Source organism: Gadus macrocephalus, chromosome 20, assembly GCF_031168955.1.
Source record: "Gadus macrocephalus chromosome 20, ASM3116895v1".
Classification (NCBI taxonomy): Eukaryota; Metazoa; Chordata; class Actinopteri; order Gadiformes; family Gadidae; genus Gadus; species Gadus macrocephalus.
Genome location: NC_082401.1, coordinates 3,762,856 through 3,774,881, shown reverse-complemented (window position 1 = coordinate 3,774,881; position 12,026 = coordinate 3,762,856). Strand labels below are relative to the sequence as shown.

Sequence of the window (12,026 nt, the reverse complement as noted above, 5' to 3'; positions counted from 1 at the left end):
TCTCTCTCTCTCTCTCTCTCTCTCTCTCTCTCTCTCTCTCTCTCTCTCTCTCTCTCTCTCTCTCTGTCTCTCTCTCTGTCTCTGTCTCTCTCCCCTCGTGCAAACGCATTGTTTCTTTGATTTTATCCGTCTCGCTGGGGAAGTAAACAACAGCGGAAATTATGTATTGGCCACGAGATTACTGATTCAAAATGGGCTGGTCAATGTGTTGTTTACAGACAGCAAAAGCCACTAGGATTGCAGCCATTTCAGCCATTTGTTGTTTGTTTTTGCCAAAGGGCCGAGGTGGTGAATGAAACAACTTGAACTTGAAACAACTGTGCCTTGATTTCGAGATAACAATTATTTTTTTTAAACATTTACTTATTATGGACTTTGCTAATTCAACAAACAGAGAACAATACAAAACCGCACAATACATTAAGGCACATATAATGAAAAAAAATAAATAATAATAATAATAATAATTAAGGGAGACTTGCAATAAGACATAGTAGGTATAGCACAGAAAATAACATTTTCTCTCATCGGTAGACGACAGAACCCAGAAAAGATGGGAAAACAGGATATTGCTGTAAGGGAGAGATATTGAATGAGGACGTTAAAAATACCTTTTCCTTTGCAGCAGTAGGTATTTTTCTATATATATCTGAAACATGTTCAACCCTTGGACCCTGGACAGTACTCCATTGTACATTGAGCATGACTCTCTCTTGAGCAGTGCAAAAGACCTTTGTGAAGGACATCCTTGTTTCATACAATAGGGCTGGACACCAGAACCTTCTGGTAATATGCTGCCGGCCTGTATTGTGGAGGATCCTTTCCAGTTCGCCAGTTCACACACACACACACACACACACACACACACACACACACACACACACACACACACACACACACACACACACACACACACACACACACACACACACACACACCTGCCTTTTGTTGGTTGATCCGTCAATGTAGTCCAGTCTTGGTGGGAAGGCCATTTTCTCTGTGTGTGTACAGATATTTTTAAATTTATATTTAATATGTTTGTTTCAGACGGCCCATTATTCAGAAACAAAATGTGTAATTAAGGATCACTTTGGCTACCCTGCTGTTGCGACTTTCATCGAGCGTGAGTAAACCAACCATTAAAACTGAAACTGTAAAAGAGCCATAACACTTCACAGTGGAATATATAGGCACCTACTGAATTTCCATATATAACAAAAAGTCTATTAATAAACATCTCAAAGTTTGCTAATAAACCAGAAGGGGTTTGGTTTGAATCCCTCAGAATTTTTCAAAAACTAAGGTTGACCAAAAAACACTATCAAACATAAATCATTTTGTTTGGGGGGATGATTGGCTATTCTGTTTATAACCTCCCTCTCATTAGCCGCGTTTACATGGACACATCTGATCCGAATAGAAGTGGAAGAACAGCTCAATCGGAATAGAAATGGATCATATATACGCCTCAATCGGAATTCAATTCTCTGACCAGAATAGAATTCTATGTGGAATAGAAGAGGTAGTGTAGTCCGCTATAATCGACATGTGTACACATATTCCGATTAGTTTGGGGTGGCTGCGGCTACTTTTTAACTTAGTACAGCTGCAGTTCATATCAATTGGTCGACTCCCTCGGTACTTTTATGCACACGAACTTGACCACGGTCAAGGAAAGTGGATTTTTCGCCTGATTTACATCTTTCTTAGCACTCCGCAATCAGTCCGGTAACTTATCAACCCCAGCGTGCCCGATTGCTAAGCGACGTCAACGTCTTTGGCAGACTATTTCTCTGCTGATCAACACTACGAATGGTAATTGTAAAAAGACACACCATGTGAAGGATTCTTTCGTTTTGGCAAGGAGCCGTGTAATAAGCGGGGTAATGTAAACAACATTGCCGGTCGTTATTGAAAATAATACCCTTCAGGGCGAAGCAAGACACCTCTGCTTTGCGTCGTGGTACGGTTCGCCCTGTCGATAATGACCGGCGTTCTGTACAAAATTATCCCTTACATATATCATATAAGTCCAGACCAACATAACGGTTGTGCGCGAGAGACATACGGATCGAATTTTTGTAAATGCTATTCATACAGTATGTTCGGATTGCATGATAGGAATAGATCTATTCCGATTAGAAATCTAATCAGATCATAAGCGTCCATGTAAACGCAGCTAATATCTCTTCGGGGTAAGGTGGACCATACATAGACGATTTACATCTCGATTTAGACAAACCGCCCAAATCCTGTAATTAACATAATTTGTTAGGTCAATTACAGATTTCTGTTGTCCATCACTAAATAAATTCATTGTGACTAAATGATGAACCGGTGCATTGTTATCAAGGTGAATTAGCCCTCTGCCTTTGCTTTATCCTCTTGTTCAAATGTAAGATCCATATTGTGTGTGCACTCGCCGAGTCATTTAAAAACAATTAAATAACATTCCATGAACAAGCGTTCCCACCAGCAGCCAGCGAGATGCCTGCTGACATCTGTCTGTTGCGGAGTTAGTACAAATAAACTATGTATGACAACTTAGAAGCAGCAGCAGCAGCAGCAGAGTCCAGAAGCGAGCAAAACGCGAGGGACTTAGGGGATCAATGAACGATCAACAAGTCTGGTTTGTAGGTCAATTTTGTGCTACTTCATATCATACCTGCTCCCATGGTGGGGCTGCAGATGCTGTAGTTACAGAGCTAGACTCTGTGACCTGCTGCACACGCTGTGGTTAAAGAGCTAGACTCTGAAACCTGCTGCAGACGCTGCGGTTAAAGAGCTCTGAGCTCATTTCTCAGAGCTCTGAGCTCTGAGAAATGGTGCAGACGCTGTAGTTACAGAGCTAGACTCTGAGGCCTGCTCTCATGGTGGGGCTGCAGATGCAGTGGTTAAAGAGCTGGTCTGAGACCTGCTCAGCCATGTCCCACCAGGTTCAGTCCACCAGCAGCAGAGCCGGCCTCCTCTGAACCGTCTATGAAGGCAGAAGGCCTTCTGCTTTCTGGTGCAGATTTATCTATTTTATTTTTATTTTGAGCAAAGAAATGGAGAGGGAGGGTGACGGATACAGAGATATGAGAAGAGATGCTGAGGTAGACATCGAAGATTTGATTGTGTGGAAAATTAAAAAAACATTGAAACCATTTCATTTTTGGTTTCACGTTTCCTGTGCAACCTCTAGTGGCTGCAATCAAATATGTTCAAAAGTCTGATTTAATCATGTCAAATTCATAGAGTGAAGAAGGAACAGCCCTCCTTACCAAGAAAACCACCACTGCCAGGTTGTTACATTTTTTTCTCAGTCGCTTTGGTCGATTTCTCAGATCAGAATTGAACTACCTGTTCAATCTTCACATCATTGTGTCACTTGTGCACATCAAAAAAGCAGTGTAGGATCAATAGGTCTAATTAGTGAAGCTTCAGCTTGACGCTCCGTTTTCCCTTCGACGCATACCTCATCCAATTTCAACAAAAATAATCCACTGGACCACGACGTGAAGTTTAAAAGGTTTACTTGTCAAACGCAAAATACTAAAATCATTTTCCACAATGAGGTTATGATTAGAGGTGAGAGATAGAAACTGTGTGGCTCCACGCTTGTTATCCTGACAGATTGTCACCGGTAGTTAACACAATTAAGTTCCTCTCACACTTAAAGTAACTAAATGTGCGCATCCACCAAAAATACTGCAAGTGAATTACAAAATACAATTCTATATATTCGAAATGAACGCAATTAACTATAATATTATTTCACTTATGAAAATCCAAACGTCATCATAAAATATGAAGTTAAATAAAGCAAATAGGCATTTAGGCTCCTACAAGCAGTTTCTCATTTCTTTGAACAAGTTTAAAAAATGCTTTGGTACATTCATGCAAATGATTATGTTACGTACAATTCTCTGCTCTTTCCTACATTATCAGTTGCTTATGTCATGTTGATCAAAATGCATTGTAATGGGTCTCTATTGAATGGTCTCACCCCCACAATATTTAGGCATTAGGTCATTGCATAAGTCTTTACATGCAAAATGGTTGAACAAGTTATCATAATGTGTCAGGCATATTTCTATTTCTATTTCCTTTCCATTAGACATTTTTTCTAAATCTGTCCTGAATTGGTAAATTGCTACCAGGTGAATCTTGACTTCCTCTAAAGAAGGGAAATGTGTGAAGTGTTAGATCAACCGACGATCAACCAGTATACTGAAATAGCTCAAAGGTGCATCTCATGAACCATGAACTGGCAAGTATATACAGTATATTGCTGGAGCACAACACAATGTTACATTGTCTGACAATGGAAGGACAAGGAATTGGACGGGATCAACAGCCAGAGAGAAGAAGAAGAGGAAGAGGAGTGAGGCTGCGTGAGAATGAGAATTTGTGGCCCAACAGACAGGAACGTCAGAAGGTGTAGAAAGACTGCACTGTAATTGTCTTGCAAATGTTGAAGATGATTCGAGAAATGTACCAAAACGACTGAGAAAAACTGTAATGCAGCCAAGTTGTTTGGAGGATGAACTAGGCCCAAAAGTTGTTGAGGAAATCTGTGTTTAAATTGACGTTTTTAACAAAGAGGTCCAGGTTTGACATGTAAAGCTGTGCGTTTGAATGTTTGGATCATTTGTACGTTGTGTTTTTTTGTATACACGTCTTTACTTCGTACTGACTGCAGACTTTCTACCTTCATGTTTCCAGCGACCGACAGTAGAGGGTTGCCGGTTAAACACTCCCCCATGCAGAAGTGTTAAGATGTCCTTGAGCAAGCGTACGCATCCCCATTACTCCAAAACCGGTTGGCCGTTGCCTGTGTGTATGTGTGTGTGTGTGTGTGTGTGTGTGTGTGTGTGTGTGTGTGTGTGTGTGTGTGTGTGTGTGTGTGTGTGTGTGTGTGTGTGTGCATGTGTCTGTGCACACCACGGCTGTGTGGGTGTAAATGAAAGCTCACCATGGACTCGGGAGATCTGAGTGGTCCTAGAGGGACGGAGGAGTGCTCCATAAGTGGTCCAATAAACCACATGATCATAATTAAAGAGATATGAGAGCAGAGGAGGAGGAGGAGAAGGAGGAGGAGGAGGAGGAGGAGGAGGAGGAGGAGGAGGAGGACAGGGAAGGAGTAGGAAAACTCCACAGCTACCACACTGTTGCTGACCCCCGTCACTCACCGAAGAAGCAGTAGATGACGCCGAAGAGGCAGCACATGGAGCACACCACCGACGGCACAATCTGGTAGCGCCGCTCGATCTCCTGCTCGCACCTCAGCCCCGCCTCCGCCTCCCCCAGCAGGCCGGGGGGGTCCAGCTTGAAGGGCAACAGCTGGCTGGTCAGTGTCATGGTGGGTGAGGGGGGGGACGGTGACGTCACAGAGAGATTTGGTGTCTGGTCGAGACGGGCTGGTCCGGATCAGGGGGACGGGACCACTGAGACGGGACCGCCTGGAAGAGAAGAGTGGAGGAGAGAGGTAGAGGGAGAGAGGGGGAGAGAGAGAGAGAGAGAGAGAGAGAGAGAGAGAGAGAGAGAGAGAGAGAGAGAGAGAGAGAAGTGATTATTGATCGCTCACTCATAGAAGTCATTGTGAGCCATAACTGCTGACCGGGCCTTTGGTGAGGGCTGGGTGTGTGATCAGGGGAGAAAACATAAGCTGCCAACAGCGATTTTTAGAGTGCATCATAAAAACCAAAGCATGAGGTGTACAGTTACCCGTAAACAGGAACAACTGGGTTCTGTGGAGAGCTCTGGGTCGGCCGGTCTAATGATGCAAAGAAGAACATCATGTTGGTGCAACTATTGAGTCAATAAAACTTAAGAAGACTGTTCCCGTAGGATTCTCTTCAATATAGTATTGTATATTAGTATAGTATAGTAAAGTGATAGTGCAGTATAGTATTAAAGGTTTACTTTGGAGGAGTCAGGGACTGAAAGAACCTGACCAGTGTAAATTAAACTTTTCCCATTCTGTGAGTCATGTGGGGACAGCAGCGTCCTGAGACCGTGTCTGTTACGCTTTGGATTCAAACCTGGAATCATCAAATCCTGCCACTATAGAAATACATGGGTTAAAACCATCAGTAGAAACCTCTTGCTACTCGCAAATGAGAGAAGAATATCTCTAAAACACTGGAACACTGCGATGCTAACCACTCGCACGCTCGGCTGTTGTATTGTCGAACTTCGGGATGCGAGGTTAGGATTAGCACTACGACATAATGACTTTTATCAACAATTAACCTCATGCTGAGGGAAAACAGCATGAGTTTATGAGGAGCTCTGAAATTCATTCACCGACGGTGCAAAGAGTCAAACCCAGCAGAATTAGTAGGAGGCTAAAGGGTTTGAGCCGTTTCTCCTACTTATGAATTATGCAGCACATTGTGGACTAGCGAGCTGTTTGTTCCTCAAGTCTCAGCGCAGTTGCAATGATGTGAAACTAAGACCTATGAATAGAACTATGACCTCAATGGCCAAAGCCACAGCTCCCCCCACATCTGCTGTGTTTATTTAGATTAAGGGATGCGATGTGGGTCAGTGGGTACGTGTTTCAGGGGTCACATCAAAGAAGGGGCCCTAATGGTTTTTAACGAGGCTGATAACATTTTATATTAATATCAATGGACTTCAGTCATTCTTATTCATCGTGCTGTAGTTTAACGTGGTCCTTAATCGGGCCTTAGCCTGTGGCTGACGTCAAACCTTTTATTTCATACGTTTTCCCTGTGGAGCGTGTGGGAGAGCCATTGCCCAGGGTGTAACCTTTGCAGTGGAACCACTTGAAGTAGTTTAAACACAGGGAGATGATTGGAACTGTCATTCACTCCTATTTGGTTTGAATGAAGTTCGCATCCAATTTGCATTTGCAACTCTCTTCTATTCTACTATGAAACATAAATATATTATGGGATGACGAAGGGCAGAGCGAAACACAGGCACGAGTCAATCACTGCTCTGTGATGCAACACATGAATCCACTATACACACACATACACACACACACACACACACACACACGCACACACACACACACACACACGCACACACACACACACACACACACACGCACACACACACGTTCTGTCTGAATCTGCTTGTTGGGTCTGCATATTAAAACAAATCAGCATTTTAACGGGTCAAACAATGCACGAGCATCTGCAAGAGAGGACAGAAATATTCTCAATATACTATTCCTTAAAGGAGCATTTCACCGGTGGAGGCATGAATATGTATTGAAATTGGGTCCTATATGTAGTCGAATAATAAAATACAATTCTAATTTGGTGCCGTCTTGACCGAGAAAAGGCAGAAAGTGACTTTTTGGCGCTTTCTGCCGACAACAACTCCCACCATGCACCACGATGCACAGCTTCGCTGACCACTTCCGCTGATCTAGATCTCCGCCTATCGGACACCTCGCTGTTCCATCTACCAAGCTGATACCGCAAGACTGCTTGAAAATCATTTCACACAACATTTCTAGTGAAGAGTATTAGTTGGTGAAAACGATCCGATTTCTTTTTATGCGGTTCAGGGATATCTCCGTAAAGACGGAGTCATTTCGAAACCGCATCGAGCTGTAGAAACGCTGTAGTAACTATTGAAGGCGCTGGTTCTCCACAGAAAAAAGTGGAGCACATCAAGCCTGCGCGCTGTATACAAACATTCAGTCACGAGGAGATTCAACCTTTTAAATTGAGCAGAAATACTTTTTATTGTACAGTTAGTAATTACATTTATCAAGGGGCTTTATTTAAAGCTACAAAAAGAATACAAATAAAATAATAAATAAAAAATTCAACGCAACTCTGAAATCCCCCAGCTGGTGGGGGGCTAATGCCATCAAGCGTTTCAGACGTTGACACGAATCCTAATTGCTAACACAAAACCGCATAGGTCCGGATGGATTTGAAACCACCTCCGAGGGTGGTTTCAGAAATGTGCGGTTTCGGGCACCGGATTCGCCGGCTCTGTCTGGACGGTCGGCCGAACGGACAAGACTTATGCGGTTTTAACCAAAAACTCTGCTTCGTGTGGACGGGGCCTTCGAAGGCGAACACACGTTCACCAAGACGGGGAGACGGCGCCGGGCGACTTACGCCACTATCTGCCAATGGATCGTGGATGCCTGGGCTGATATATCAGTCTCAAATGTGGTCCAAGCTTTCACGAAGACAGGAATAATCACTGAACTGCCAGGCAACAGCAGCAACACTGACTCGGATAATGACGAGAGGGAGCCGGGCATGTTGGATGCCGTACTCGCCCAACTGTTCAATTCGGACAATGAAGAAGAATTCGAGGGATTCGTGGACGGGGAATGAACTGAAAAAGTGAGCTTTACGTGTTATACGTAACTGAACAATGTTGAATTTTTTTTTATTTTTTTTTTATTTTTTTTTCTTTATTTCAAGGATAGCCCCTTGAGATGTATCATCTCATTTTCGAGGGGGTCCTTACAATAATGACAAATAATACAATGAAAGTAAAAAGTAAGTTATAAACATAAATTCAAACACATAAGCACTTTTATGTTATGCACTAATGTTTGAATTAGCGGTATCAGACTGTGTTTCTTTTACGTGTTTACAACTGAACAAGGCTGGGAGATATTGTTAATATGCACATTAACGTTTGAACATCGTTACCATGGGAGTGAACAGAGTTGTCAGAACGCTTAATAAAGTTTGACTTTATCTGACTGTTTTGTTGACATTCCCTTTAGCACAGCTCCATCTAGTCGATGCATAACGCAACCCCAGTCAAACGTTTGACTGTAGTATCTTCTATTCTATGCGCCTTATAATCCGGTGCGCCCTATAGGCCTATATGAAAACAGTTCTAAAATAGGCCATTCATTGAAGGTGCGCCTTATAATCCGGTGCGCCTTATAGTGCGGAAAATACGGTAGTCCTCGTCTGTATTTCTTTCGAAATGGTGAACTTTTGCATGGTGCCATCTTCTATGTCAGATCCAGTACCCTCCGCCGTTGTACTTCAGTTTTATCAACAGCCTATGTTAGCTTAGCTTCATACGCTGTGGATGTTAGTTTCTGCTGGTGAAGTCCCACCCACTGGCACTGCTCTAATAGGTCTGTAGCGTCAGTGGGTCCCACCCCCTATAGAGGGGTGGGACTAGTGGTTGTAGTCTTACGAGAATCCTCCCCTCTTACACTTCCTATTTACTTCTATGCAAAAATCGTCATATTGCGTCATCTAAAACAGGAAGTGTTGGAGATTGATACGGATCTCTCCAGTCTCTTCAGAAAATAAGGGAATGATGCACGACCATTAAAAATTATGAGTGGGTTTCTAACGATACAAATGGAAATGGGTGAAGTTTCCCTTTAATACCCATTCTTATTCAGCATTCTCACAATACATTACCATTACAGTTCAAAAATCACTCGGGAAAAATAATGGAGTTGATCCAGTTAAAAAGAGGGGTTTCCATGCACCCAGTAGATGACCGAATAATTAGAATGCTTTATTGCAAAAGATTACAATTGACGATAGTTTTGTAAATGAGGGTAGCATAGAGGTAAATGCCCAACAGTCTAAGCTTTCATTAGAGTGGTAATATTCGGCTTTAGAGAAATAGTTCAGTCAGTGAGGAATATAATTATACGGTGTTGGTAGCATTCAGCAAAAACATCTATTCTATTCCTTTAGATCATTTCATTGGCTCATCAATTCCTCATCATATTATGGAATTGGGTCTTCACCTTCAATTTGTTCACCTCATGTTATCTTTTTCAGGCAACTGCACCTGTCATATGGCCACACACCCACACCCGTATCCACACCCACATGTGCACGCGCGCATGAACACACAACCACACACACACACAGACACACACAAACACAGATCCAAGACAGACGCAGATGATTGCATAGGGGAGTTAAGCTCTTGTTGCTCTTTATTGACTTGATTGCTGACCCAGCTAATTCAGTGCAATGCACTGTACAGTACACATACACACACACACACACACACACACACACACACACACACACACACACACACACACACACACACACACACACAGCCTATACCAAGAAACAACTGGTGCAGCAAGACTGAAATTAAGTTTTTCTGCTGGAGGGGCTTTACATCTGAGGATTAAGGAACAAACTGCACTTTGTGTTGAACACCCCCCCCCCCCCCCCCCCCACAACCACTTTGATGCTGACCTTTTCTCTTCATTCTGGAAATGCTCACTTCAAAATGAATCCAAACCAATGTGGCCTAATTTCTCCATTGTGTTACCCATTGGCCCTGACTGGCTGACTGATCTTTCATTCACGTTGATGAATCAACACATTACAAAGATCTCCTAACAAAATAGACCAACAGGAATAACCACTACAGAGACATCCTTTATGTGTAAGTGTCCCTCCCATCCCTTCGCTCTAAACTGGTGCTGCTAATGCAGCATTAGAAGCACCAGGATGGGTTAAGATGCTGTGTGGTGATAGAGGAGATGCTGATGACGCTGACCCTGGGAGGATGGGGCTTAGCCTCCAAGCGGGGTCGCGGTCTTCTGGAAGCAGAGGACGAAGAGCTCGGTGGAGGACAGCAGGCGTTGGAAGAGAAGGATATTTATGGTCCAGCTCTGACATCAGACTTCATGGTGATGATGTGCTGGGTGTTGACACACAGCAATCCTATAGGAGGGAAGGCCCTGTCCCCTGACTGCCTACAGAGCGTGGTGGGCCGGATGGGGATCATTCAATCAGCTTCTCACTGCTGGATGAGGAAACATGAGCTTTATTCATCCCAGACAGAACATCGGAACAAGTGTGGGTGAGCAGGGTATTTGGACGAGCTATTTGTAAGAGCCGGAATACAGCCAGGAAGAATTGACACAAATAGAGAGGGAGGCTGCTGCGGCTGCAGCTGAACAGGCCTTGCCTGTTGCCGAGGACGGGGAGCCGGAGCGCGCCGGAGTGAACTGGTGGTGTAAGGGCGCTTTATGGTTCCACGTTCACGCAACGCAAGGGGGTTACAGACCCCTTACGTCCTTGCGGACCCTCCTTGCGTCCACCGCAAGGCCGGACGTGCGCTTCCCAAAAATCGTAACCTTCCGTCAAGGCGAAGCAGCAGCAAAGGCTGTGATTGGTCCGCTTACTAAAACCCGACGCAGAACCACAAACGTTCACGACTGCATCGAAGCGTCTGCGTGGTCATTGCGTTGCATGAGAGTAGAACCATAAAGAGCCCTTAACTGTTTGCTCTGTTTGCCTATGGACACTAACCCAGAGTCCCTCTGCTGCAGCGAATTTCAGCGATGCCAGTTTCTTCTAGAAGAAAAGGCTGAATCTGGCGAGGACGGGCCCATGTGTGCAACCACTCACCTGGGCTTTACGCCTCATCTGAATAGTTGGGTATTGGATACATATTTCTGGACCGAGAAAGTGAACTGGAAATGCCAGTCAAAGTCCGCCGGGAGAAACAGACATCTGAGCATAGAGTAAGTGTTGTTATTTTTTACTAACACATTGTCTACAATAGTTTTGAGCATTGGCGTCAGTTTGGTTTGAAATGTGCTGGGGACAGAGACGCATTCGGAAGTGCATTTTTAGAAGTGCATTTTTAGAAGTGCTGGGTACAATGAGGATGCACTCCTTTTTCTCTCTTTAGTGCCGGTAATGAAAGGTTCTGAAAGACGGCATAACCATGTAGCTAATTACTAAGGAATAAAATGTATACAAAATCTGTCTGGCACGTTTTATGAAGAAAACGTTTTCAAAAAGCATCGGACACATGACCCACTATGTTCTGCTCCGTGTATCCAATGTTGACAACGTGACATGATATGGCTAAGCTAACAACATAAACAAGAGGAGCTAGGAAAGGAATTGAACTGCGTGTTTTAGTTCAGAAGGGCCAAAGGTGTGGCTACACACAGCACTACAAAAGTCGTCAAGATTGAAAAAGAAAAAAATATTTGTTGCACAGCTGAACGCTGTATCACATCAGGAGCTGGCTGTTCTCAATTCACAACACGCATTCCATCAAAACTAGCC

General features: G+C 43.7%; 1 protein-coding gene and 1 long non-coding RNA gene across 2 annotated transcripts in view; both read right to left on the bottom strand.

The window, feature by feature from the left end:
- tmem198a (transmembrane protein 198a) overlaps positions 1-12,026 on the bottom strand; it is a 58,674-nt gene that overhangs the window by 26,210 nt on the left and 20,438 nt on the right. Inside the window, exon 2 of the mRNA XM_060040698.1 lies at positions 5,175-5,444. Within this exon, the coding sequence (XP_059896681.1) occupies positions 5,175-5,343 (169 nt within the window). The 5' untranslated portion in view covers positions 5,344-5,444. The remainder of the gene's footprint in view (positions 1-5,174; positions 5,445-12,026) is intronic.
- On the bottom strand, positions 7,183-8,341 carry LOC132448976 (uncharacterized). The gene is made up of 2 exons (XR_009523473.1): positions 8,080-8,341; positions 7,183-7,242 (listed from the first exon to the last, which is right to left on the bottom strand). It is a non-coding gene; the product is annotated as an uncharacterized LOC132448976 (long non-coding RNA).